Raw genomic sequence first — 27,811 nt, 5'->3', positions numbered from 1 at the left:
GCTCCCTGCAGACCGCCCCTCCCCTGCGCTCAGAGCCCAGAGGCTGCCTGGCCGGGCGGGGGGAGGGGCCAGGCGCCCCGGGCCCAGCAGGGAGCAGCAGCAGCTCCGGGCTCAGCTAGCCGCGCCTGGGCGTGTGCGCGCCTGATGCAAGGGGAGGCCCGGCTGGCGGCGGCCGCGGCCGCATCGGAGCGCTCGGCCCTCGGCTGAGCCGGCCTGGCTGGCAATGAATGGCTGCTGCTGCGAGGCGAGGGCGAGCTGAGCCCTGCGCGGAGACCGCCCCTGTGCACAGGTGGGAGCCGGCCCGCGCCCCTCCCCCGCCGCGCCGCCCCCCGTGCACCCCCCGCTGCGCTGCCACTTGGCCCCCGCTGCACCCCCCATGCACCCCCCTACTGCACCCCCACTTGGCCCCGATGCACCCCCGCCTGGCCCCCCATGCACCCCCTTACTGCACCCCCACTTGGCCCCGATGCACCCCCGCCTGGCCCCCATGCACCCCCTTACTGCACCCCCGCCTGGCCCCCCATGCACCCCCTTACTGCACCCCCACTTGGCCCCGATGCACCCCCCTACTGCACCCCCACCTGGCCCCCCCATGCACTCCCTTACTGCACCCCGGCCTGGCCCCCCCATGCACCCCCTTATTGCATCCCCGCCTGGCCCCCACTGCACCCCCGCCTGGCCCCCCATGTACTCCCTTACTTCACCCCCTGCCTGCCCCACATGCACCCCCTGCTGTGCCCCCACTTGGCCCCTGCCGCACCCCCCGTCTGCCCCCCATGCACCCCCTTAATGCACCCCCACTTGGCCCCCGATGCACCCCCGCCTGCCCCCCATGTACCCCCTTACTGCACCCCCACTTGGTCCCCTTTGCACCCCCCGCCTGGCCCCCCCATGCACCTCCCTGCTGCACCCCTCCGCCTGCCCCCCCGATCCTGGGGGACCTACTGTGCCCCATCCCCACTGTACCCCTGGCCTGGCCCCCACTGCACCCCCAGTCCTAGGGAACCTGCTGAGCCCACCCCTCTGCACTCTCCACCTGGCACCCTACTGCACCCCACGTTCCTGGGGGCCTGCTGCGGCCCCCCGCTGCACCCTATGCCTGGCACCTTACTGCACCCTTGACCCCCACTCCACCCCCCGATTCTGAGGGGCCTATCGCACACCCCCTCCTGTTCCTTCCCACCTGCCCCCCCACTGCACCCCTTGTCCCAGAAGGTCCTTCTGTGCCCCCTGCTGCACCTCCCACCTGCCCCCCCCCCACTGCAGCCCCCACCAGGCCTTCCATTGCATCCTCTGATTCTGAGGGGACCTCTTGCAGCTCCCACGTGAACCCCCCCACACGTCCCCCTGACCCTGGGGGCCCCTGCTCTGCCCCCTGCTGCAGCCCTCCCCTTCACCCCATCCAGAACAGACCTGCTCTGCCCCTTGCAGCACCTTCCATCTAACCCCCCCCATGCAGCCCCTTGATCTTGGGGGAACCTGCTCTGCCCCCCTCAGTTGCAGTCCCCCATCTAACCTTCCCGCTGCAACGCCTTGAGCCTGGGGGGACCTGCCCTGTTCCCCCTCTGCTGCAGTTCCTCTTCTAACACTCCCCCCCCCCTTATCCTGAGGGGACCTGCAGCCCCTCCCCCGTCTGACCCACTTACTGCCCCCCACGAGAGGAGAAGGGAGGCATTTCTTCTCTCCCCCACTAGGCCGCGTCCTCCTTCCCCTCCCCAGCCAAAGCAGCCTGTACCCCTTCCCCTGGGTGGCATGGGGGGAGGGGAGCGAGGCCTTTCTCCTGGTCCCGCCTCTCCCCAGGAGGCCTCCCTGATCTGAGCCATTCCAGCTCAGCCCCTGCTCACCCCACGGGGCCTGGGGAAACTTTGTGCCCCAAGGGGAGTTCTCTAGCTGCCCCTCACTTTGCTCCTACACCCTCCCCCCCGGAAGTGACCTTCCCCCCCATGCTATGGGAAGACAATCCCCTCCCCCCACCAAATAACCCTGGTGAGGCCTTCTGGGGGGGAGGGGAGGTGATCCCCCCAGTGGATCGGGCTCCTGGGTGGAGAAAGGATCTTCTGTTGCCGCCCCCCCCAGGACGGGGGTCCTCTCCTAGCTGGGGTGGTCTCATTTGAGCAGCCTCCTGTACCTACATGGGCTTTTGTCTTATCTAGCGTCTGGCAGCCCAGCCGCAAGGGAAGGGCCGAGCCACCAGCCTAAAGTAAACTTCAGCTGCTTGGGAGTTTGGGGGTAGCGAGGGCAGGAGGGTGCGTGTGTGTGGCCAGCCTGACCCTTCGCAGGGAGCTGGTGGGGTTTGGCAAAGGGGGGGTCTGTCCCACCCCCTAAAAAAAACAGGCAAAATAACCCAGGAAGTTTTCCTTGGAAAAGCTCTGTGTCTGGTGCAGCAGAACAACCCCAGAGTGGGGCCAGCGTGCGGTGTAGCAAGGCTGTGTGCACTGCACCCCCCCCCCCCTCAGCGCTCTGAAGTCTGGGTCTGCTGCTAATTGTTGGCGTTTTTCTTTGTGTTTTGGAGGGGGCGGGTGCAACTGGACTGTTTGGATTTGGGTTGTGTTGGGGTCTGGGGGCTGTGTGTTTGGGTTGCAGTTTTCTGGTGGAGGTAATGTTGCATGCGCCCACACAGCACAAGCTGTGTTGTGTTTTCCCCGTTTCCATTTCTTGGGGTTGCAGTTTTCAGGTTGTGGGGCGTGTGTGTGTAGATACAGAAATGTAAATAGAAAAGTGCATTGTTTGGTTTGGGCCAGGGATGTGACTGGTTAGTGATGATACTTACTGGTTAAACCCTGCCCGTCTCTGTTTCAGTGGTTAACTGTCATGTTTAACTGGTTAACTGATTAAACAGGATTTTACATCCCTAGTTTGGGTTATATTGCTTTTTTCTTCCTTTTGCTTAGGTTGCAATTTTCAGTTTGGGAATGAGTGTGTGTGTACACACACACACGCATGTACGTGCGCGCACACGCTATTTTGTTGGGGTTGCTATTTCTATTTTGGGATTGTATATTTTAATATGGTTTTGATTGGGTTGCAGCTTTGGGGTTGCAGCTGGGAATGGATTTAGGGGAAGGGATGGGGTATCCCTGCTTTGTGCATAAGCTCGGGTTTCTAAAGTTGAACCGCATCTCTTGGGTCTGCATTTTGAGATGACCCTTACAGCTGTGTTGAAACAGAGTGGTAGTGAACCGGGTTATATGTACGTGCTACTGCTGAGGTCCACAGACCCCACCCTTTGGGCTTGGGAGAGCTGGATTCAGTTCCCGCCTCTAGTGCACTCCCCTTGTGACACCCCCCAAGTCCTCTGTTGTCTGTGCCTCAGTTTCCCCAATTGTAAAATGGGAATAATAGCCCTGCCCTGCCTTACGGGGGTGAGGATAAATATAGCAAGGGTGCTGTTAGGTGCTCAGATACTGGGGTAATGGGAGGCCATATAAGTACCTAAAATAGATTGTACAGGGTGCTACATTGCACTGGTATGTTGTGCGAAAGAATCCCTGCCCCACATAGCTTGCAGCTGAAATAGAAATTGCGTGGGAGGGGAAACTGAGGCACAGGGCAAGGCAGTGGGCCTCCCAGAGTTACCCAGCAAATCAGTTGCAGGGCTGGGCCATGGCCCCTCTAATCTTTTCCATCCACGTGCAGCTTTTTCCCATCTATGCACGGAATAAATCTTGCGTGCACTGAGGCCCGTGCGGATGTGCACCACCTGTAGTTACAAAACACCTCACTGTGGGTGCTCTGCCAGTCTGCCAGGCAGCGCTGGTACCTCGCCTGGGCAGCTGCACAAGCACCCGGCTCACTGGGAATGGAAATCCTGTCTCCTGATTCCTAGTCCGGTGCTTGCACCACTGGGCCACGCTGCCTCTCGTTGCTTCCTTGTGAAGCGCTAGCATGGCCATTGGCTCTGAGAGCTGCTTCCGCGACTGTCCAAGCTGGGCCACAAACAGCAGGCGACTCGGGGCCGTGTCGCAGCATCCGGAGGCAGTAGGGTCTAGTAGTTGCAGCACCGTGGTGGGAACTATGACTCCTGGGTTCTCTTCCCAGTCCTGGGATGGAGTGGAGTCTAGTGAGTGGAGCAGGGTGGCTGGGAGTCAGGATGTCTCAGTTTACACCCCCCAGGAGTGGGGCGCAGCAGCTACATCAGTAATCGCTGGGGTCTGCTCGCACCTTTGGATCGGGACCCTCGGTGAGGAGGCGCCGTTACTGGCCTGCGTGTAAGCCCGAGCAGAGCCGCAGGGCTGATTGCAGCCTGAGCCAGGCTCACAGCAGCAACGGAGGCTGAGCAGCAGGAGTAGGTGCCGTGTGAGGGTTCCCATGCCTGTTGATGGGCAGTTTGCTTCTCTGGGTTGGATGCTTGATATTCAGCAGGTGGCTGTGTGGGTAGGTCGGAGGGCAGCCTAGGGGAGCAGGATGCCTTGGCTTGGTGGCCTGTATATCACTGCTGGACGCTGTACCCCAGTCTAGTGTGCGGGCGCCCAGAGGGCTGCCTGGGGTGCAGATCGGGCAAAGTCACTTTTCCATCTCCCACTGGCTGATGGTAATTTCTATGGCAGGAGCACCTAATGGCCTCAGCCAAGGCCGGGGGGTAGGGAGAGGGTCAGGTGCCACCCAGCCACCCTGGCCAAGATCGGGGGCCAATTGCACTAGGCACATGTGGGAGGGGAAATGGAATCACAGAGGGGGAGGGACTTGTCCGAGACCCCCCCGCAGACTCTCAGACCGGGGCCAGCTGCTCTAATTGGCCAGTGGGGGTTGTCTGGTCACACCCCGTGGGGCACTCCATGCGGATCTCTGGTGTGGGGGGACCTGTCAGTCTGCGTTAGGGTGGAGGACTGGCCAGCAGCACTTCTGGGTTCTGTTCCCAGCTCTGGGGGGGACCCAAGGTCTAGGTTCCAGAATCGGGAGGTTAGAGTAGGGGGGTGGAAGCCTGGGCTTCCTCGCTGCTTATTCCTGGCTTTGGCCCAACTGGTGGCCTGGAGAGTAAAAGGTTAACCAGTAAACATGCCCCTTTCCAGCATACCTGGTTAAAGGGTTAACCAGTTGGGGGGGGGGCTGCTCCTGGCCAAAGCACCCCCCCCCCCGCCCTCCCGCCTGCAGCGTAGCGCAGCAGACTTGGCCTGGCTTGGCTGAAGCAGCCCTCCACCTGGGGCGTGCTGTGGCAGGCCCTACCTGGCCTGGCCAGAGCAGCCCCCCCCACCTGCGCCTCCTGCTGCGGTTAACTGGTTAAATACCTAACTGGGACTTTACATCCCTAGAGTCTAGATTCCAAACTCTGCCACTGATGGCCTAGGCGACCTCTGGCAAGTCACCTCACCTTTCCCTGCCATCAGTAAAATGAAGATGATGCTAGTGACGTGTCCTCGGATGAAGGAGTGCGGGCTGCACGTGGAGGTAGTTAACGATCATAGGCATAGCACTTCCAAACCCTTGGACGGAATAACTAGAGAGCGTTTATTGTTGAGAGTCAGATGAATGGTAGAATCGTTACATTTTCTGCATAGGTTACAAAGCCAGAAGCGAGCGTGACCGTCTGCGTAACACAGCCCATGGGGCCCTCCCTGATCTGGCAGGTGGCCCCTTATGTGGCCCACAGGGGCTCCTGTTTGAAGTAGAGCCGCTGTCTTAGAAAAACCCTCCAAACTTGATTTACAAGGGATGGACGCTCCCCCCTAGTAAATTGTCCTTACAAATTGTTTTGTTATTGGAAGCTTGTTTGTTTAGCACCAACTTCCAGCCTCTCGCTCTTCTAAGACTTTTGTTCACTGGATTGAAGAGCCCTCTGTGATCAATGTTTTGTCCCCCAGGGTATGTCTACACTAGAAAGTTAGTTCGAACTAACGGACGTTAGTTCGAACTAACTTTCCTATGCGCTACACTAGCGCTCCGCTAGTTCGAATTTGAATCGAACTAGCGGAGCGCTTAGTTCGAACTAGGTAAACCTCATTTTACGAGGACTAACGCCTAGTTCGAACTAGCTAGTTCGAACTAAGGGCTGTGTAGCCCTTTAGTTCGAACTAGTGGGAGGCTAGCCCTCCCCAGGTTTCCCTGGTGGCCACTCTGGCCAACACCAGGGAAACTCTATGCCCCCCTCCCGGCCCCGGACCCCTTAAAGGGGCACGGGCTGGCTACGGTGCCCGTGCCAGGTGCAAGCCTGCCAGCACCCAGCTAGCAGACCCTGCACCTGGCACGGCACAGAGCCACCCACCCGATGCCCCCCAGCCCACCCCCTCTTGCCGGGACCAGGCTGGCGGCTCCCGGGAGCTTGCCCTGGACCGCAAGAGGCGGGCACCTTCCTGGGCTAGTGCGGACATCGTGGACCTTGTCCACGATCTCCGCACTAGGCACAGGAAAGTGGCCGGCTAGGGCAGGAGAGCTGCCAGCCTGGCCACCCAGGACCAGGTGTGCATGAAAATCAAGGGGGTCCACTGAGACCCCCGACACTGAGCCCTGAGCTTACAATGGCCGTCCTGGGTCAGACCAAAGGTCCATCTAGCCCAGTAGCCTGTCTGCCCACAGCGGCCAACCCTAGGGACCCTGGAGGGGATGGACCGAAGACAATGACCAAGCCATTTGTCTCGTGCCATCCCTCTCCAGCCTTCCACAAACTTTGGGCAGGGACACCACTCCTACCCTCTGGCTAATAGGACTCCATGGACCCAACCTCCATGACTTGATCTCACTTCCCTTTAAACTCTGTTCTAGTTGTAGCCTTCACAGCCTCCTGCAGCAAGGAGTTCCACAGGTTAACTATTTGCTTTGTCAAGAACAACTTTCTCTTACTAGTTTCAAGCCTGCTACCCATTCCTTTCCTTTGGTGTCCTCTAGTCCTTCTTTATGGGATCTCAGGAAGAACTTTTCTGAATGCACCCTCTCCACCCAACCCCTGCTTTTACAGACCTCTATCCTGTCCCCCCTCCGTCTCCTCTTTTCTAAGCTGAACAGTCCCAGTCTCTGTAGCCTCTCTTCATCTGGGACCTGTTCCCAACCCCTGATCATGTTAGTTGCCCTCCCCTCTCCCAGCCTTTCTCTTCCCCTCTCCCACCTCCTTTTCCCAGTCTCCCCCAGTTTTTTTCAATAAAGACAGAGTCAATGTTGGAAGAAACGTTATCTTTATTTTGTACATCAATAAGAAGGGGGGCTAAGGAAGGGTAAGTGGAAGGAGGTGAGGGAGGAATGGGGTACGAGCCCCCGATGGGGAGGACTGGGCTGGCTCTGCGGGCTTCTGGGGGTGGAAGTTCTCCTGCAGCCCCCCAATTACTCCCTCTCCCCAGATGGCAGCTTGCGGCAAGTGCAGCTGGGCTGATGGCCGAGTGGTGTGATGTGCCCAGTGTGGGCACTCAGGGCACTCCAAGCCAGAACTTCTTTGCAAGCGGGGCACCCCTTAGAACTGTGTGTCCGGGGTGGGGGTCGGGACCCTTTAAGCGCAGCCCTCGGCTAGCCTGAGACAGTATCTCCATGCTCTAAGGCCTCCTTTTATGCCCTGCCGGCACTGCTTCCGGCCATCCTTAAGCCCTGTTCAGAGTCCACTCAATGTGGACTTACTAGTTCGAACTAGCAAAACGCTAGTTCGAACTAGTTTTTAGTTCTAGATGCGTTAGTTCGAACTAGCTTAGTTCGAATTAACTAATTCGAACTAAGTTAGTTCGAACTAGCGCTGTAGTGTAGACGTACCCCCAGGTAGGTACTTAAAAGACTGATCACGTCACCCCTTCGCCTTGGCTCTGTGAAATTACAGAGGCAGAGTTCCTGGAGTCCCTCGGCTGCACTGGCAGCATGGCCCAGCCGTCAGGGTTGGTACCAGTTTCCTCCAAACTTACTATGGGCAGAAAAACTTTGTCAGCCTACCCGTGTGTTAAAAATTCATCTGAAAAAAAGCAGGGGAGGGGACAGTTGGCTTCAAGAGCCCTGGAAGATGAAACTGACAAACTTCCTGCCCTGGTGAGATAAATCAGAGAAGGAAGGAGGCGCATGAGGCTCTTTGAGGCAGGGGCTGTCCCTCCGCGTGGCTTGCGCCTGCTCCATGGACTCCAGGAGTGGAGGTTTGAGCCTTAGTCGGCGTGTGAGGGTCGTACCTGAGAGCGATTTAAAATCTTGGTTGCCAAGTTACCCAGTTCACTGATCCCGTGGCGCAGGCTGGGCCGAGCTTGCTGCTCTGCACTATGGGTAGGGGGGTTGCTCCACTCTTCCAGGCCCGGCCGGCGCAGCTTCCCCCTCCCAGTTACCCCGGTTAGCAGGCCGGGTAACAGGCCATGCTTACCAGTTCTCTGATTAACCCTTTGCCTCTCTAGTATCTAGTGGTCTCCCTTGCTGCTCCCCAGATACATTATCAGAGCTACTCGCCCCCCAACAAAATACAGTGCAAGTGGCGGAAGGGGAAACTGAGGCCGGAGGGTGGTTTTCTCTGGGTCACGCAACAGGCGTGTGGCGGAGAAGGGAGCCTGGCCGGCCCGTGCTGCCTGCGCAGTAGAACTGCCGCGTTCGGCGATTCCTTGTTCTGCGCGATGTGAGGTTCTGTTCCACGCTGTATCCTGAGGGCGTCTCGTTCTGCTACGTGCTGGCTGCTGGGGAAGCGGCTCGCTGCAGCCCTCCTTTCGCTCACTCGCAAATAGGTCACGGCCGGCGGCAGGCAGAAAGAGCGACTCCTTCAGGCTGCTGGGACTTTAGAAGCGCAACGTCGTCCAGGGTCCCGAAAGCCAAGGCGCAGAGGCAGCCTTACTGGGGAGGTCACTGCCCTGGGGCAAAACTCTGGGTCTGTTCCTGCATCACCCCGTGCCTCAGTTTCCCCCACAATCCAGGGCGCTGGGGCTCCGTCCACCAGGGGGTCCCCCCCATTTGAAGTAGGATTGGCCAAGGGGAACCCCCACGAGAGAGGCCGTAGCTATCCTCTCCCTCCTAGGAGAGGCAGAGGCGGTAGCAGGCCATAGGGTCTATGCTTAGTGCAGCATTTCTCAAACTGTAGGTCACGACCCCCAGGGGGGTCGCAAGCAACTTGGAGGGGGATCGCAGGACAGTCCAGTAAAAAAATAGAGAAAATACTGGACATGTGCAATGTCCCTTTTTTTTCTGGTTTTCCGGCTGGGCGCCTGACGGGGGTGGGGGGTGGCTGGGATGGGGGGTGCGATCGGTGCTGGGAGCCTCTGGTTGCGTGTGACGCCTTGGGGAGGAGGGGAAGCCCTGTCCGTGCTCCTGCGCGCTGGGCAAGCGCGTGGTGGAGCCGCAGCCAGACTCACTCGCGTTTCGCCGGGACTCATAGACTCATAGACTTTAAGGTCAGAAGGGACCATTATGATCATCTAGTCTGACCCCCTGCACCGTGCAGGCCACAGAATCTCGCCCACCCCTCTTAGAATAATCCTCTCACCTATGTCTCAGATATTGAAGCCTTCCAATACTTTTGAAGGCCCCAACATGCAGAGAGTCCTTCAGCTGTGATCTGTGCCCAATGCTACAGAGGAAGGCGAAAAACCTCCAGGGCCTCTGCCAATCTACCCTGGAGGAAAATTCCTTCCTGACCCCAAATATGGCGATCAGCTAAACCCTGAGCATGTGGGCAAGACTCACCAGCCAGACACCCAGAAAGTTCCCTATAGCAACTCCTATCATCCCTCCATTGACCTATTTCCAACTGGAAATGAATGGTCAATTAGTTACCAAGATCATGTTATTTCATCCAACCATCCCCTTATCATAGAATCAGAACTGGAAGATACCTCAGAAGGTCGTCAAGTCCAGCCCTCCGCTCTAAGCAGGACCAATCCCATCTAAATCAACCCGGCCAGGGCTTTGTCAAGCCGAGACTTAAACACCTCTAGGGATGGAGACTCCACTACTTCCCTAGGTAACCCATTCCAATGCTTCACTACCCTCCTAGTAAAATAGTTTTTCCTAATATCCAATCTGGACCTCTCCCACCACAACTTGAGACCATTGCTCCTTGTTCTGCCATCTGTCACTACTGAGAACAGCCTCTCTCCATCCTCTTTGGAACCTCCCTTCAGGAAGTTGAAGGCTGCTATCAAGTCCCCCCTCACTCTTCGCTTCTGCAGACTAAACAGACCCAAGTCCCTCAGCCTCTCCTCGTAGGTCATATGCTCCAGACCCCTAATCATTTTGGTTGCCCTCCGCTGGACCCTCTCCAATGCGTCCGCATCCTTTTTGTAGTGGGGGGCCCAGAACTGGACACAGTACTCCAGATGTGGCCTCACCAAAGCCGAATAAAGGGGAATAATGACATCTCTGGATCTGCTGGCAATGCTCCTCTTAATGCATCCTAATATGCCATTAGCTTTCTTGGCTACAAGGGCACACTGTTGACTCATATCTAGCTTCTCATCCACTGTAACCCCCAGGTCCTTTTCTGCAGAACTACTACTTAACTGGTTGGTCCCCAGCCTGTAACTATGCTTGGGATTCTTCCGTCCCAAGTGCAGGACTCTACACTTGTCTTTGTTGAATCTCATGAGATTTCTAGTGGCCCAATCCTCCAATTTGTCCAAGTCACTCTGGACCCTATCTCTGCCCCTAAGCGTATCTACCTCTCCCCCTAGCTTAGTGTCATCTGCAAACTTGCTGAGGGTGCAATCTATCCCCTCATCCAGGTCATTAATAAAGATATTGAACAAAACCGGTCCTAGAACCGAACCTTGGGGCACTCCACTAGAAACCGACCTCCATCCTGACATCGAACCGTTGATCACTACCCGCTGGGCCCGGCCTTCTAGCCATCTTTCTATCCATCTTACCGTCCATTTATCCAATCCGCATTCCCTTAACTTGCTGGCAAGAATATTGTGGGAGACCGTATCAAAAGCCTTGCTAAAGTCAAGGTATATAACATCCACTGACTTTCCCATGTCCACTGAGCCAGTTACCTCATCATAGAAGCTAATCAGATTGGTCAAGCACGACTTGCCCTTTGTGAATCCATGCTGACTATTCCTGATCACTTTCCTCTCATTCAAGTGTCTCAAAATGGACTCCTTTATGATCCCTTCCATGATTTTTCCAGGAACCGAGGTAAGACTGACCGGCCTATAGTTCCCTGGATCGTCCTTCTTCCCTTTTTTGAAGATGGGCACTACATTTGCCTTTTTCCAATCATCCGGGATTTCGCCCGATCTCCACGACTTTTCAAAGATAATGGCCAAAGGCTCCTCAATGACATTTGCCAACTCCTTCAGTACCCTTGGGTGCATTAAGTCTGGACCCATGGATTTGTGTACGTTTAGTTTTTCTAAATAGTTCCTAACCTGTTCTTTACCCACCAAGGGCTGTCCATCTTCTTCCCATCTTGCGTCGCTTAGCACAGAAGTCCAGGAGCCGACCTTGTCCGTGAATACAGAGGCAAAGAAAGCATTGAGTACTTCAGCTTTCCCCACATCCTCTGTCACTAGGTTACCTCCTTCATCCATTAGGGACTGCACACCCTCTCTGATCACCTTCTTCTTGTTGACATGCCTGTAGAAACCTTTCTTGTTATCCTTCACATCCTTAGCCAGTCGCAACTCCATTTGCGCTTTCGCCTTCCTGATAACCCCCCGGCATTCTCGAACTATACATTTAAGCTCCTCCCTAGTCATTTGTCCAAGTTTCCACTTTCTGTAAGCTTCCTTTTTGTGCTTAAGTACACCAAGGATTTCCCCTGTAAGCCAATCTGGTCTCCTACCAGGTTTGCCTCTCTTGCTACGTGTTGGGATGGTTTCTTTTTGTGCCTTCAGTAAGGCTTCTTTAAAATACTGCCAGCTGTCCTGGACTCCTTTCCCCTTCATGTTAACATCCCAGGGGATTCTTTCCATCAGATCTCTGAGGGAGTCAAAATCTGCTTTTTTGAAGTCCAAGGTGTGTATTTTACTACTCTCTTTCCTTCCTTTGGTCAGGATCCTGAAATCTACCATCTCATGATCACTGCTTCCCAGGTTGTCACCCACCTCTACGTCCCCTATTAGTTCCTCCCTGTTTGTGAGGAGAAGGTCAAGCTGTGCACGGCCCCTGGTCGGATCCTTCAGCACTTGTACCAAGAAGTTATCCCCAACATTCTCCAAAAACTTCCTGGATTGCCTGTGTACTGCCGTATTGGTTTCCCAACAGATGTCAGGGTGATTAAAGTCCCCCATGAGAACCAGGGCCTGCGATCTGGAAGCTTCGCTCAGTTGTTCGAAGAAAGCCTCATCTACCTCATCCACCTGGTTCGGTGGCCTGTAGCAGACACCAACCACAACATCACTGCTGTTTGCTCCTTTAAACCTGACCCATAGACTTTCAACAAGTTTTTCTCCCTCTTTATACTGGAGTTCAGAGCAATCATAGTGCTCTCTTACATATAGTGCAACTCCTCCTCCTTTTCTCCCCTGCCTATTCTTCCTGAACAATCTATACCCTTCCATGACAGCGCTCCAGTCATGCGAGTCATCCCACCAAGTCTCTGTTATCCCAATTAAATCATATTTCTTGGCCTGGGCCAGGGCCTCCAGTTCTTCCTGCTTGTTGCCCAGGCTTCTCGCATTAGTGTACAAACACTTCAGGTAACCAGTTGATTGCATTATCTTCTCCATTCGAAACTGGGGTCCTCCTTTCTCGCTCCTTGCTCTATGCATTTCTTCCCGGTATCTGACTTTCCCACTCCCCTCAGGGTTTTGGTCACCGTCCCCCGACGAACCTAGTTTAAAGCCCTCCTCACTAGGTTCGCAAGCCTGCCCGCGAAGATGCTTGTGCGCGGGACTGTGCGCGGGATGGGCAGCGCCCTGGGATCTGCACGTACCCGGGTCAGTCCTGCTCCCCGCCGGCCAATTCGCTCCTCGTCTGACCCCCTCCTGGCTGGCTGGTTCTCCCCCACTTCTCCTCCTGATCTTCCTTGGCCAGCCCTGCTTCTGGCAGCCGGTTCTCCCCTCCTCCTCCTGATCTCCCCCGGCCAGCCCCACTGCACACCCCCCCCAACCCCTCCCACCGCCAGTCCTGCTTCCCGCCGGCCAGTTCCCCCGGCCAGCCCCGATGACCCCCCAACTTCCCCAGCCAGCCCCGCTTTCTGCCAGCCGGTTCCCCTGCCTGATCTCCGGCCAGCCCCGATGACCCCCCCCAACTCCCCCTTTACTCGTGGAGCAGTGAGGGTGGGGGGGTCACACAAATTCATTTAGAATTCTAGGGGGCTCATGGTATTACGAAGTTTGAGACCCCCTGGCTTAGTGTATTGAGACTGAAAGATCTTTGGGGCACTGGGCCTCTCAGGCAACCCAGTAGCAAGTGCAGAGAAGTTTTCTCAGCGGAGGCGTTGCTCCGCTCTCCCAGCCTGTCAGTCGGCAACCCTGAGTTGGGTGCGAAAGGCCCCCTCTGCTCGGACGGTTCCTCCCCCCCCTTTCTTCCTGCAATTAGGGAACCGTGGGGGGGTAGCGGGTGTCTGAGCCAGGTGGCAAGCAGGCCAGGCTGGGTGGAGAGAGGTGTAGGGGCTAGTCTGAGCTATTGATCTTCCCTGGACGGAGGAAGGCTGAAAGCTGCCCCGCTCTGGCTTCTATGGAACGAGTTGTCGGGTCTCAGCCCCGTTCCCTCCTTGGCTGCTGGCTTCGGCAGGGGTGAGCAGACTGCCGAATCCCCTTCCCCCGACGGCGGGTCCCTGGGCCAGAGGCAAGGCCGGTCGCTAGTCCTGGGCAGGGGCTCGGTGGGGGCTGTAGAGACCGGGCTGGCACGGGGGTAAGATGTCGGTCGGGGAAACAGGGCTGAGACGCCTTCGGCCTTACTTTTTGCTGTGTTGCTTAGCAAAGCTCGGGCGATAGGATAACGCACCCTGGGCTAGGATTTCACCTGACGATCACCTGGTGTCTGCAGGAGGCTTGTGCCGAGCAAGGCTGTGCCAAGCCGTCTTGTGCCAAGCCCTGAGTTTGGGGGGTTCTCTCATGCTGGGGGCTGCATGCCCCCCCAGCACAGATCTGGGCCCCCTCATGGTAGGCCCTGCACAGCCTCTGCCAGCAACGTCCCCTCTAATCTTTTCCGTCCATGTGCAGAATAATTTTTGTGCGCTGAGGCATGTGCGGGATGTGCACCACCAGCAGAACCAAAACCTAGCGGGGGGCGCTCTGCTAATCAGCTGGGCAGCGTTGGACTTTCCCCTGAGCGGCCGCACAAGCTTACAGGGAACACTGCCCCTCAACTGAGATTGGGGGGTTGCTTTGTGCCAGACCCTTCATAGACCCCCCCCTGACCCCAGCAATTGGGGGCCTCCTCATGCACAGACGCAGAGTGAGGGACAGACCTTGCCCCGATGAGCGTTCGCTCCGATTCAGATTGGAAATAGAAGGGACAAAGGCAGGATCCATGCCCCGGCTATCGCGGAAGGGCCGTGACTTGTCCCTATGGAAAAGCTGCGCTGGTTTGGAAGTGCAGGTGTGAACGGGAGCCGATGGGCGTGGAAGCGGCTTCAAGGGGCGCTCTGGTTTCAGTTTCCAGCCATTGGTTCCGGGCGACGAGGGAGAGATTGAAATCGGACGGTCCGGGCAGGGTGTTCTCTGGGTCTTTAAAAACCTGGAAGTTAAACCCGTTGGAGGATTCCAAGTCCACGAGGTCTGAGTGAGGCCAGGCATGGAGCCCGGGCCCCGGTCTGTCACCCTCCTTTCGCTTCTCTCTCTTCAGGAGGCCTCTGCAGAACAAGGCGGAGAACAGACTTGCCCTTGTTTTGGTGTCGGAGCCTTTGCCCGGCAAGGTTTGCAGTCGGGATCCCAGGCCTGGGAGGAGCAGAGACCAGATGTTGATGACAAGGCATAAGCTGTCATCTCGTTGTGCATTTGTACAGCGCCTAGTACCGCATGTCTCCTAGGGAGGCAGTGAGGCCTAGTGGACTCGGGAGACCTGGGCTTTCTTCCGAGCTCTGCTACCGATGTGCTAGGGGCCCTTGGGTGAGTCTCTTCCCCTGCTCTGTGCCTCGGTTTCTCCGCCTGTAAAATAAGGAGGACAGTGACTTTCTTTGAGATCTGTTCATGGGAAGTGCCAGGCGAGAGGAAGTGGGTCTGGCCCACGAAAGCTCATCATCTAATAAACCATCTTGTTAGTCTTTAAAGTGCTACACAGTCCTGTATTTTATTGGAATGGATGTGAGCAGAAGGTGAGGGGCAAGGTTCTGTCAGAGGGGGGAGAAGGGGTGGGACGCCAGGACTCCTGGGTTCTGTGCCCAGCTGTAGGAGGGGAGTGATGTCCAGTGCAGGGGTGGGCAACAATTTTTGATGGGGGGGCCCACTCCAAGATTCTGGTAAGTGATCAAGGGCCGCACTTGTCCATGGAGGGGGGGCAGGGTCTGGATGGCGGCTTGGTGCAGAAGTGAAGTCGGGGGAGGGCAGTGGGGTACAAGAGAGGGCGGGGGTCTGAGAAGGAGTTTGGGTGAAGGAAGAGGTGGTGACCTGGGCAGGGAATGGGGGTGCAGGGTCCGGGAGGAGAGGATTCTGGTCTGGGGTAGGTGTGGGGGGGGTGCAAGAAAGGATTCTGGCCTGGGGGAGGGGTGTTGGAGGGGGTTTGGGTGCAGGGAGAGGATTCTGGCTTGGGGGAGGGGCGTAGGAGGGGGTGCAGGGTCTGGGGGGAGTTGGGGTGCAGGAGGGGTGGGGTGCCAGAGGCAGGCTCTGACCCCGCGGGAGGCACTTACCTAAGCGGCTCCCAGCCAGCAGCACACTCAGGCAGGCTGCCCAGCAGCCCCAGATGGCTCGAAGCAGCTGGCTGTTCCATGTGGCTCTCGGTGCTGGGGGGGGATGCTTCACGTGCTGCCCCGCCCCCAGCAAAATCTCTCGGCTCCCACTGGCTAGATTCCAGCCAGTAGGAGCTGAGAGATTTTGCTGGGGGTGGGGGCAGTGCATAAAGCCCCCTCCCCCCGTGCAGCGCAGCCAACCGCAGGGAGCAGCCAGCCGCTTGGAGCAGCGCTGCTCCGTGCTGCAGGGGCGGGCCGGGTTAAAGGGCTTGGCCGGCTCCGGTCTAGGATTAGACTCCTTGGGTTCCCCCCGCTGACCCCCTCGCAGCTTTAGGCAAATCCCGTGGCCTCCCCCCCCTCCCATGTCAAATGGGGGGTGCCCCCCGTCCTCTGGCTCGGGCTGAGGAAGAAGCAAAGCCCGAGGGGTCTGGGGGTTGGGGAGATGCCGATGGGGCGCTCAGCCCCCCTTCCCACCGCCCATCCCTGGCTTCCCACTGAGTACGGAGGCAGGCGCAGCGCGTGGGTGCAAAGTCGATATGCGCTCGCTTGGGTCCCCCTCCCGGCTCGCTCGCCCAGGGGTGGCTCCGGCTCCCTCGTTCGGTGCCCGCCACATGTGAAACAATGCGAGAAAGGCCTCTGCTGCTCCCACAGCTCGTGCCCCACGCCCAGGGGAGCACAGTGCATGGGCCGGCCTGGGGGAGGAGCATGGGCCTCCCCCCCCCCCCCGGGGGGGAACTGGAGTCGGAGCCAGCCCCAGTTCTGGGCCAGGCTGGCTCAGGGCGGAGCAGACTGGGAGATGGTGCTTTGCCCTCTCTGGTGCACCAGCCTCCTCCTGCCCCAGGCGAGGGCAGTTCTCTTGGGATTAAAAAAAAAATAATGAACTTTTCAAAAAATCGTAAAGCAAATTGCTCCGCTAATCACGACTAAATTAACCCTCCTCCCTTCCCCGGGCAATTTGATAGGCCTGGCAGGCCTCGGTGCCGGGGTGGGAGCGTGGAATTGACTTCATGTGGCTCGGATTTCCTGCCTGGTGCGCGAGTGTTTGGCGAGGAGCTGGCCGTGTGGCTTGTGTGTGTGCGCGGTAACTTACAGAGGAAATGTGTCCCTGCAGAACTCACTGCTGCAGGACCATGTGGTGGTGAGAGTCAAGAAGGGATCGGGTGGCTAGGCCACACCCATGAGGTGTGGGGCTGTGTCCCTTTGGAGTGGGGACTCTGCCACTCTGGAATTGGGGCGAGGGATAGCTCAGTGGTTTGAGCATTGGCCTGCTAAACCCAGGGTTGTGAGTTCAATCCTTGCGGAGGCCATCTAGGGATTTGGGGCAAAAATTGGTAAGGGATGGTACTCGGTCCTGCTGCGAAGGCAGGGACTGGACTCGATGATGTTTCAAGGTCCCTTCCAGTTCTAGAAGACAGGCAATCTGCATTAATTTAATTTAAAACAATTTAATTGATGCGCCTTCCCCCCCCCCCCCCCATGCACTGCCTCCCCAGGGGGCCAGCTCCCCGCACTCCTCTTCTGGGGCCGACTCACCCCTCCCACGGCACAGGGGAAGCCGGCGCATGCCTCCCCTGAGGCCGACCCCTCCTCTCCTGCGGCGCAGGGAAGTGGCCGCACTCCTCCGGGGCCGAAGCCAGGTGTTACGGGAAGGGGAAGTGGCAGGGAATTTGGAGCCCCATTTAGCTTGGCGCCCTAGGCGGCTGCTGAGTTTGCCAATCGGCACGGGCTGCCCCTGCGGGTCGCATACGGCTGGGGCAGGAGGCTGTCCCGGGAGGGCGCACCCCCGGTGCATCTGGAACTCATGTGGGTTCCCGGGCACCCATGGGAGCTGGGGGGCCGGAGGACGGGAGCCAGGCAGAGCAGAGACCCCCGCACGCTCCATCAGGAGCAGATGACGTCCCCCGGGGACTGGTGCAAACTTTAGATCCAGAGCCCGTTCGCGAGCCGGGGGGGCTGTGGGGACACGGGGGGCACGGGGGGGCGGAGGGCGCAGCGAGCACCCCGACGTTGGTCTGTTGAGGCTGGAGTGGGTGGGGAACCGACGGGCCGGCCGGCACCCGCCAGCTCGCGCCGCTGCGGGGGAGGGGCTGGGCCTGTGGGCTCTGGGGGGGGCGGGGAGCCGCTCTGCACTGCAGGGAAATGCTCCAGGCAGGCTCCGCCTCCCACTGCTCCCATTGGCTGGGAATTGTGGCCAATGGGCGGGGCAGCGTCCATGGGGAGCCGTGCAGAGACAGCTGCCCCTCCCCCCAGCTGTGCCAGACAGCCCCCCACATCCCAGCCCCTGCGTCCCCACCCTGCTCCACCCTCCTGCCCAGCCCCCACCTTCTCCTGCTCCACCCTCCTGCCCAGCCCCTGCACCCCCGCCCCGCTCCACCCTCCTGCCCAGCCCCCCACCTTCTCCTGCACCACCCTCCTGCCCAGCCCCCCACCTTCTCCTGCACCCCCGCCCCGCTCCTCCCTCCTGCCCAGCCCCCCACCTTCTCCTGCACCACCCTCCTGCCCAGCCCCCCACCTTCTCCTGCACCCCCGCCCCGCTCCACCCTCCTGCCCAGCCCCCCCATCTTGTCCTGCTCCACCTTCCTGCCCAGACCCTGCACCCCCGCCCCGCTCCTGCACCCTCCCAGCCCTCTCCTATTCTGCCCTCCTGCCCAGACCCCATTCCTCTCTCTCCCTCCCCGTGGGGCTGGAGCTTGAGGGGAGTGTCCGTTGCTCCAGCTTCTCAGTTGGGGGCCGCGTCTGGGAGGGGTTTTGCTTCTCTTGTGTGTGGCCCCTTCCCCAAAACAGGCTCCCCCCCTCCTGGTCGGACAGTAGGAGCTGCCCGTTCCGGGCCGCGAGCGGAGCCCCTGCCCCAGGCGTTTGGATGCCAACGGAGGGCTCGCTGCTGCTGGATCATTGCAGAGCTGGGTGTGGGCCGGCGGGTTCGTTAGCATCTGGGGCAGGGATTTCCCATCATGCAGTGCTTCCCTGCCTTCTGTCCCAGAGTGCACTGCGGCTCTCGCTTCGGCATCGCTCTGTGTGCGACTGGAGATGCCTCCCCCACCCACCTTCCGAGCCGGGGGGTTCCCTGAGCCCTCCCCCTGCGTCCCAAGGGGCTTGGGTGCGGCTGGGGAAGACGCTCCCTTCTCATCGGTTTTGGCTCCAGCGGAGGCCGGGGGAGGGTCCTTTCCCGAGTCAGGCAGACTGGACACTGCCCGTGAGCACAGAGCTGGTGGGTACCGGGGACGGACGGCTCAGAAGACCTGCCACCCGGTGACAGAGCGTGGGTTCCTAGCGCCTGTCACAGAGACGGGCACAGGCGGAGTCTGCCTGTTCCCCGGGGTGGAAAGGGCTCGTCCGGCGAGCAGAGCGCGGTTCGAACACAACCCTTTGGCTGGGACCTGAAGCCAGACAAATGGAGCCGGGGAACAGGGTGTAAATTTGTCCTGGGGAGCATCATCTGGGAGCTGCTCCCCCGACTCGGGACGGAGTCTCCGTTTCTGACCCGGTTTCGCTCAGGCCGGGGTGTGTTTCTGAAAGCTCCGCTCTGGGAGTTCGCTCGGGCCGTTCCCTGGCCCATGTGGCACAGACCACGATAGTCCCTGCCGGCTTGGAGATCTGTGGGCACGGGTGGGATTTCTTGCTTCTGAGCTGCGGGATCTGGAGGTGTCAGGTGAAACCCCCCTCTGGGATCCTGTTCCCCAGGGTTTAACACAAGAGTGAGGGGTCCCCAAATGAATTGAATTTATTGTGTTTTTAAAAATGTTGTTAAGCTGCCTTGAATATTTTAAATAGAGAGGTGGTGTAAAAATATTTTAAACAAATAAAGGAATGAATGAGCTTTCGTGGGCAAAGACCCACTTCGTCAGATGCATCTGACGAAGTGGGTCTTTGCCCACGAAAGCTTATGCTCCTACACTTCAGTTAGTCTATAAGGTGCCACAGGACTCCTCGTCGCTTTTGCAGATTCAGACTAACACGGCTACCCCTCTGATAAAGGAATGAATGAATAGGCAGCAGGTTTAAAACAAACCAAAGGGAGCTTTTCTTCACGCAGCACTGTCAACCTGTGGAACTCCTCGCCAGAGGATGTTGTAAAGACCAGGATTTTAACAGGGTTCAAAAAAGAGCTAGCTAGATTCAGAGGACAGGGGCATCAAGTGCTATTAGCCAGGCTGGGCAGGGATGGTGACCCTAGCCTGTGTCAGAGGCTGGGAATGGGCGACGGGAGGGATCCCTTGATGGTTCCCTCTGGGGACCTGGCACTGGCTGCTGTTGGCAGATGGGACCCTGGGCCGGATGGGTCTTTGGTCTGACCCCGTCTGGCCGCTCTGATGTTCTTAACACGGGCCCAGGTGGCGGCACCCTAAAGATGGGAAAGTGAAGCTGCCTGACGGGACGTTCCGCCCAGGGCAGACTGGCAGCTAATGCACTTTCCTTTTTCTCTCCTCCCCTCCCCCCCACCCTCCTCTGCCCTCTGGACATTCCCCCTCCCCCGCCTCTGGCCCCCCACCTGTTCCTCTTCTGCTGCTCCCCCCCTCGTCCTCTCTGACCGATTTTATCTCTCCCCACGTCTGCACCCACCTATCACCTTCCTGTCCCCCTCCCCCTGCCGGCCCGTCCATCACCTGCATCTCCTCCTGTGTGTCCTTTGTGGGCTGCCGGCGTCTGTTCCCACCTGGCCATCCACCGGGGGGCACATCCATCCGTGGGCATGCATGTCTGTCCGTCCCTCCCCATCCGTCCCCACACCCACCATCCATCCATCCCTCCCTCCCTCCCCCACACCCACCATCCATCCCTCCCTCCCCACCTACCCACCCTCCATCCATCCCTCCCCCCCACCACCCATCCATTCATCCCTCCCCACCCACCACCCATCCATTCATCCCTCCCCACACCCACCGTCCATCCATCCATCCATCCCTCCCCCCACCACCCATCCATTCATCCCTCCCCACCCACCATCCGTCCATCCATCCCTCCCTCCCTCCCTCCCCACCCACCCACCCACCCTCCATCCATCCATCCATCCCCTCCCCTCCCCATCCCTCCCCACACCCACCATCCATCCATCCATCCCTCCCCACCCACCACCCATCCATCCATCCCTCCATCCCTCCCCCCCCACCACCCATCCATTCATCCCTCCCCACACCCACCGTCCATCCATCCATCCATCCATCCATCCCTCCCCTCCACCATCCATCCCTCCCCACCCTCCATCCCCTCCCCATCCGTCCCCCCACCCACCCACCATCCTTCCCTTCCCCATCCCTCCCCACACCCACCGTCCATCCATCCATCCATCCCCCCCACCACCCATCCATTCATCCCTCCCCACACCCACCGTCCATCCATCCCCTCCCCATCCATCCCCCCATCCATCCCTCCCCCCTGCACCCACCATCCATCCCTCCCCACACCCACCCATCCATCCATCCATCCCACAACCACCCTCCATCCATCCCCACACCCTCTGTCCCTCCCTCCCACCCCCCATCCATTCATCTCCATACACCCCATATCCACCCGTACATCTCTACCTCTGCCCCCTGTGTCTTTCCCCTCCTCCCGGTCTCCAGCCAACCCCCCACCGCCCCCCCACCCCCCGCCCGGAGGAGGCGACTATGGCGCAGACGCTGCAGATGGAGATCCCCAACTTCGGCAACAGCATCCTGGAGTGCCTGAACGAGCAGCGGCTGCAGGGCCTGTACTGCGACGTCTCGGTGGTGGTGAAGGGCCATGCCTTCAAGGCCCACCGGGCCGTCCTGGCAGCCAGCAGCTCCTACTTCCGGGACCTTTTCAACAACAGCAAGAGCGCGGTGGTGGAGCTGCCGGCGGCCGTGCAGCCTCAGTCCTTCCAGCAGATCCTCAGCTTCTGCTACACGGGGCGGCTGAGCATGAACGTGGGCGACCAGTTCCTGCTGATGTACACGGCCGGCTTCCTCCAGATCCAGGAGATCATGGAGAAGGGGACTGAGTTTTTCCTGAAGGTCAGCTCCCCCAGCTGCGACTCCCAGGGCCTCCACGCCGAGGAGGCCCCGTCCTCCGAGCCCCAGAGCCCCGTGGCCCAGACCTCCAGCTGGCCCTCTTGCAACACCCCCCTGCCCCTGGTGTCCCGGGTCAAGACGGAGCAGCAGGAGTCGGACTCGGTCCAGTGCACGTTTGTGGTCAAGCGGCTTTGGGACAACGGCCAGAAGGAGGGAGGAGGCGGCGGCGGCAACAATGGCAGCCGCAAAATGGCCAAGTTCTCCACCCAGGACCTCGGAGGCAACCGGCAGCCGCCGCCGCCGCAGCAGCCGCCGCCGCCGGGGGCGCAGGGAGCGGGAGGCGGGTCGGGCGCGGGGAGCGGGCCCAGCACGTCCGACCAGACCAGCCCCGGCACGTCCAGCGCCTACACGAGCGACAGCCCCAGCTCCTATCACAACGAGGAGGACGAGGAGGAGGACGCGGCGGAGGAAGGCTCCGATGAGCAGTACCGGCAGATCTGCAACATGTACACCATGTACAGCATGATGAATGTAGGGCAGACAGGTGAGAGTGGCCGGGGGAGGGGTCGTTCAGGCTCCGCCCTTTGGGGGCGGGGCTTGGGGAGGGGGAGGGGCGCTAATGCCTCCTGGGGGGCAGGGCTCAGGGAGATGGGACGGGACTTAACATGCTCCGGGAGGGTCTCTTACTGCTCCAAGCTGGCAGGGAGGGGAAGGAGTATAGCTCCGCCCCTTTGGGGTGTGGCTGAGGGAAGGGGCGGGGCTGCTGGCTCCACCTGAGGTCGGGGTGAGGCTTACAGGCGAGTGGAAACCACAGTTAGTTTTCACTGAGCGCTGGCCTGGAAGAGCGGAGAGAACCCAAGAGAGGAAGGGTGGCCCAGTGGTTAGGGCATCGGGCAGGAGAGGGATGGGGGCAGCAACATCTGGGCATAGAAACCGTAAATCGGCGATGTGGCCGAGGCCTGGGGAGACGCCGCCGTCTCGCTGGGCAAAGGCTCAGCCTCTGTCCTGAGTTTCGCCGGGTCTCAGCCCGTCCCCAGCGAGCAGGGCGCCCGGGCTGCTATCAGAGGGCTCGGCAGGAAGGCCGAGGGGCCTGTCGGCAGGGGGGTGTTTCCCACGGACATGTGGCGGGGGAAGGGCGCTGGCCCGGGGTCCCTGTTGTAAGCGGGGGGAGAGTTTGCTCTTCGCCTGCTGGAGAGACGAACCCCTCGTGCTCCGGGTTAACAGTTCATTCCCGGAGAGGGAAACCGGCACACGTGGGCCCTGCTCGCTGTAGTGAGCCCTGACTCCCAGCTCTCGAGCTCTAACCACTAGACCCCACTGCCCTGCTGGAGCTCATCACAGAGCCCAGGAGCCTGGCTCCAAGCCCCCCCCCCCCCAACCACTAGACCCCACTGCCCTCCCAGGGTGAGGGAAAGAACCCAGCCGATCTGCGCACACAAGCCCCCCCCCCGCCACTAGGCTGACTGCTTAGGCCTACGGGCGTGTGCTGCACGTTCACCCTCTGCTCCCCCCCCCCCCCAGCGGCCGCGGCCGAGAAGGTGGAAGCCCTGCCCGACCAGGTGGTCTCCGAGTCGCGCAACCGGATCCGGGTGCGGCAGGACCTGGCGTCCCTGCCGGCCGAGCTCATCAACCAGATCGGGAACCGGTGCCACCCCAAGCTGTACGACGAGGGCGACCCCGCCGAGAAGCTGGAGCTCGTGACAGGTGGGGGCGGGGCATGAGGCTGGGAGAACCCAGAGGGGAGGGGCCTGATCGGGGCAGCAGGTTTGCAGACTTTTTGGTGGTGCCCAGAATGAGTCCAAGTTTCACACACACACCCCAGCCTAAGGCTCTGGGGAGGAAGGTTGTGGGAGGGGGGAGGGAGGTTGTGGGAGGGGTGGGGGATGCAGGGTCCATATAACCTGCCAGCAGGGGAATATGCTGCCCTATAGGCCTGTTCCAGCCGCGGTGGGGACGCAGCTTAAAAGTTTTGGAAACCACTCAAGGACCAGGCTGGGGGTGGGGCAGGCCAGGGGATAGATGGGGGGCAGGCCAGGGGATAGATGGGGGGGCAGGCGGGGGGGGGCTGGGAGTGGGGCAGGCCAGGGGATAGATGGGGGGGGCAGGCCAGGGGATAGATGGGGGGGCAGGCGGGGGGGGGGCTGGGAGTGGGGCAGGCCAGGGGATAGCTGGGGGGGCAGGCGGGGGGTGGCAGGGAGTGGGGCAGGCCAGGGGATAGCTGGGAGGGCAGGTGGGGGGTGGCTGGGAGTGGGGCAGGCCAGGGGATAGCTGGGGAGGGCAGGCGGGGGTGGCAGGGAGTGGGGCAGGCCAGGGGATAGCTGGGGGGGCAGGTGGGGGGTGGCTGGGAGTGGGGCAGGCCAGGGGATAGCTGGGGGAGACTGGCGGGGGGTGGCAGGGACTGGGGCAGGCCAGGGGATAGCTGGGGGGGCAGGCAGGGGGTGGCTGGGAGTGGGGCAGGCCAGGGGATAGTTGGGGGGACAGGGGAGTGGGAGGGAGGGGGGCAGGCCAGGGTGTGGCTGGGGGGGGGCAGGTCGAGGGTGGCTCGGGGGCTGAGGGTGGTTGGGGGCTCTGTGAGCCGCAGGGCAAGACTTGCCCATCCCTCACTCCCCGGCCCCCTCCACCTGGCGCTGGCCATGCCCAGGAGAGCCTCTCTTTCCCGCTGTGGAGGGAGATGCGTGGGCCAAGGCCCGGCCCCAGGACAGCTGCTGCCGTGCGGCTCCTGAACAAACCCCCGCGAGGTTGGGAAGCGTCAGAGGTCGGGTTTAAGGGCCCCCAAAGTCGGCTGCTAAGGAAACTCCGTGCAGGGCCCTGAATGAGGGCGGGGGGACCCAGAACTCCCCGGGGGGAGCTGGCATGGCACCTGGCAGAGCAGAGCTCAGCTGGGGGGGCTCTGTGGCTCCGTTGGGGGCGCAGGGTCTGGGTGGTGCCCAGCACAGCAGGAGGCCCCGATCCTGGTTGGAGGAGGGGAGGGTCCATGGGGCATCCGAGAGGGGACCCTGGATGGGGACCAGGGGGAATTTGGCACAGCAGCGGGCCCCAGTGTTTAATAACTGCCCAGGCCCCAGCGTTTGCAGCCCCCGGCCCAGGCCCCCGTCGCTGCCCTCTTGGGGCTCCCGTCCCTTGGCTCCCCCCGGCTGGGCGAGGAGGCGGGAATGGAGGCTGTCCCTTAGCAGCGCCCCCTGGTGGGGGCCCGAGGGACGCGCTGGGCCATAATGGGGCCTTTCCCCCCTGCCAGGTACCAACGTGTACATCACCCGGGCGCAGCTGATGAACTGCCACGTCAGCGCAGGGACGCGGCACAAGGTGCTGCTCCGACGGCTCCTGGCGTCCTTCTTCGACCGGTGAATTTTGGCTTTTTTTATCGGGAAGGAGAAGGGGTCACATCTCTCTGTCCCCCGCCCAGCCCATTAGAGTCCTGCTCTGACGCCATTCCAGGAGGCAGGGCTCCAGGATTCTATCCCCAGCTCTGGGAAGGGAGTGAGGTCTAGTGGTTAGAGCACAAGGGGGCCAGGAAGCAGAACTGGTGTCGTTCCCCCCACCTCACCCCCACCCACCTGTGGCATGGGGGGCTGGGAGTTAGGACTTGTGCTCTAGTCCTGGCTACGAGAGGGATGTGGGGCCTGGGGGTCAGAGCTGGGGTCACTGGGAGCCAGGACTGCTGGATTCTTTGCCCACATCTGAGCAGGGGTCGGGGCGGCGGTGGGAGCGTCTCTCATACTCGGTCCTTCCCCCATCTAGGAACACTCTGGCGAACAGCTGCGGCACCGGCATCCGCTCGTCCACCAACGATCCCAGCCGGAAGCCGCTGGACAGCCGGGTCCTGCATGCCGTGAAGTGTGAGTACCTGTGGCCGGGGCAGGGGGGCTCCGACTGGCAGCGGGGGGGGAGCCCGCGCGTTGGCACGTGCCACGACCCCGGCACACAGGTGTGCGGCTCAGGCCCCGTGCCGCTGCAGGCCTGGCCCAGAGCCCAACGCATCCTCCCTGTGGAGCGTCACGTCGGCCCGTTAAGGGATCCTGGCCCGAGCGCTGGGCAAGGCGGCTGACGGGCCGGAGACCCAGCTGGCGCAGAATGGAGCGGCTCTGCCAGCTCCTGCAGGGCGCCATCAGACCCAGGCCTGGCTCCGCACTCCTCCCGGAGCCTCCGGGTCTGGTGCTGAGCATGGCAGGGGGTGCGGCGGTTCACATGACCCTCGTACCCTCCCTCTGGGGGAGGGGGGAGCCGCTAATCCTGGCCCCAGTTCCTTTGAAGGGCCTCCCATGGGGAGCAGAGAATGGGGGTCTATAGGCAGAGACAGATTTCCCATCAGGGAGGTTGTGCCCCCTACTGGCTAGAGGCTGCAGGCAGTCAAAAAATATAGGCCCAAGCTAAGAAGCTTGATTTTTAAAAATATTAATAATTCCTGCCGTTTTCACCTGGCTCTAATCTCAGCCGCTTTTAGACCCTTAATTGCTCAGGATTGTTGTTTGTGTTGGGTGGGTTTCCACTCGGATGCAGATCGGATGTTTTTGGTTTGTTGACCATTTAGAAAAGGGGTGGTTGGTTTTTTTTTCAAGTGGGGGGGGAGTCAACATTTTGGTGAATCAAAAAGTTGAAAGAAACAATGACCAGTTTGGACTGGACAAACCTTGCAGCTTCTGGCTGGAATGAAAACCAAAATGATGGACCGGTTGGCGAATGAAAAGACGGTGGTGGGGACAGTTGTGGGTGGAACGAAACGTTTGGTATCATCGAAACGGGCCTGGCTTGTTTTGACTGTTTTAAAACGCTCTTTGAACTTCGAGAGCAGCAGGAAAACAAAAGGTCGGTTCCAACCAAAAAAGCTTTTTTTTTTTTTTAATCCTTAATGAACAATGAAGCAAAACTGACATGAATTTGAAAAATACTTTGGTGTCACTTGATTTGCATTTTTTGCTAGAGAAAAAATGTGGGGGGCCCCTTTCTACTACACCCACACACACCCCCTCTCCTTTCCGGCACCAGGAGGGGGGTCTCACAACACGCTTGCCCGCTGGATTGGCCTGGGTGCTAGTCTGGTTGCCTGACTCACAAGAGTCTCTCTGTGCCCCACTCCCCAGTCTACTGCCAGAACTTTGCCCCCAACTTCAAGGAGAGCGAGATGAACGCCATCGCGGCCGACATGTGCACGAACGCCCGGCGCGTGGTCCGGAAGAGCTGGATCCCCAAGCTCAAGCTGCTGATGGCAGAAGGTGACACCTACACCACGTTTATCAACGACACTGGGAAGATGGAACCGGACATCATGGGAGTGGAGCACAGTTTTGAGACGGGCAGCCATGACGGAGATGCAGGGGCCTCGGCCGAGAGTCTCCAGTAAAAGCCGCTTCCTCCCTGTCGCCCTTTCCAGTCACTGATTTATTTTATTTTCATTTCTTACGTTGATTATTTTTAGCGTCCCACCTTGATTTGATTTTAATTTTTTTGTTGGTTTGCCGGGGGGGAAATATGTTGCACCGTATCTTTAAAAAAAAAAAAAAAAAATCCTCCTCGGTTCCTAATGCACTGTGGGTAATGAGAGAGGCGGGGGAGGGGTCCGTGGCGGGAGCTGTTTCAATCTCCCGCTCTTCTCACTGAGCGGGGATGTTTTCTTTGATAGCCTTATGAGTTGACTTGGGAAATCCCCCTCCCCCTCTTCCTCCTCTTTGCCATGTGCAGGAGCCGCGCTTTTAACGATATCTCTTTAAATATCTTGATCAGTAATTGGTGACACTTTCGATGAGGGTTCGGTTCCCCCCGGCTTGCAAAGGGTTAAGAAAAGGTGGCTTGATTGTTGCGAGCATATCAAACCGGGCGTGGAACGGGTGGCGTGGCTGGGTCTCCACTTCCCGTCGGCCCCTTGGATTTGATAACCAGCCCTGATAACTGATTAACCATTCGCCCAAGGAGCCATGAACTGTTTGCCAACCGCTTCCGAAGGGCGCCGCTGTACCAAGCGTGACCACGTGATTTCACTGGCAAATAGAGACCCACGTTTCTTTGTAGAAAGCACCCTGTCTAGCCAGCACCTGCGCATGCGCTTAACTTTAAGCCCCTGTTTTTAAGCTCCTCTTGAAGTCGGTCAAAATGGCCCTTTGCCCTTATTAAGCTGATGTGTTGAAGTCCTGTTGGCTTCGTTCGTCCACGCACGGGCTGCGGTGGCGAATAAGGGTGGGACAGCGTGCTGCTCTGAGTG

General features: G+C 59.6%; 1 protein-coding gene across 1 annotated transcript; it reads left to right on the top strand.

Annotated features, from left to right (window-relative positions):
- The first annotated feature begins 105 nt into the window (after window positions 1–105).
- NACC1 (nucleus accumbens associated 1) lies at window positions 106–26,974 on the top strand. Its single transcript, XM_075902443.2, has 6 exons — window positions 106–289; window positions 21,211–22,162; window positions 23,140–23,322; window positions 24,854–24,959; window positions 25,357–25,454; window positions 26,697–26,974. The coding sequence occupies exons 2-6, from the start codon at window positions 21,256–21,258 to the stop codon at window positions 26,954–26,956; spliced, it is 1,554 nt and encodes a 517-aa protein (XP_075758558.1). The 5' UTR covers window positions 106–289; window positions 21,211–21,255; the 3' UTR covers window positions 26,957–26,974.
- Window positions 26,975–27,811: the final 837 nt, after the last annotated feature.

This window comes from Pelodiscus sinensis, chromosome 31 (genome assembly GCF_052426305.1).
Source record: "Pelodiscus sinensis isolate ZL-2025 chromosome 31, ASM5242630v1, whole genome shotgun sequence".
Classification (NCBI taxonomy): domain Eukaryota; kingdom Metazoa; phylum Chordata; order Testudines; family Trionychidae; genus Pelodiscus; species Pelodiscus sinensis.
Note: the sequence above shows the minus strand (reverse complement) of the source record. Positions and strands in the feature narration are given on the sequence as shown.

Coding starts and splice junctions, on each gene's coding strand:
- NACC1 (XM_075902443.2), top strand. CDS start 21,256: ATGGCGCAGACGCTGCAGATGGAGATCCCCAACTTCGGCAACAGCATC. Junction 22,163..23,139: donor GATGAATGTAGGGCAGACAG/GTGAGAGTGGCC, acceptor CCCCCCCCCCAG/CGGCCGCGGCCGAGAAGGTG. Junction 23,323..24,853: donor GAAGCTGGAGCTCGTGACAG/GTGGGGGCGGGG, acceptor CCCCCCTGCCAG/GTACCAACGTGTACATCACC.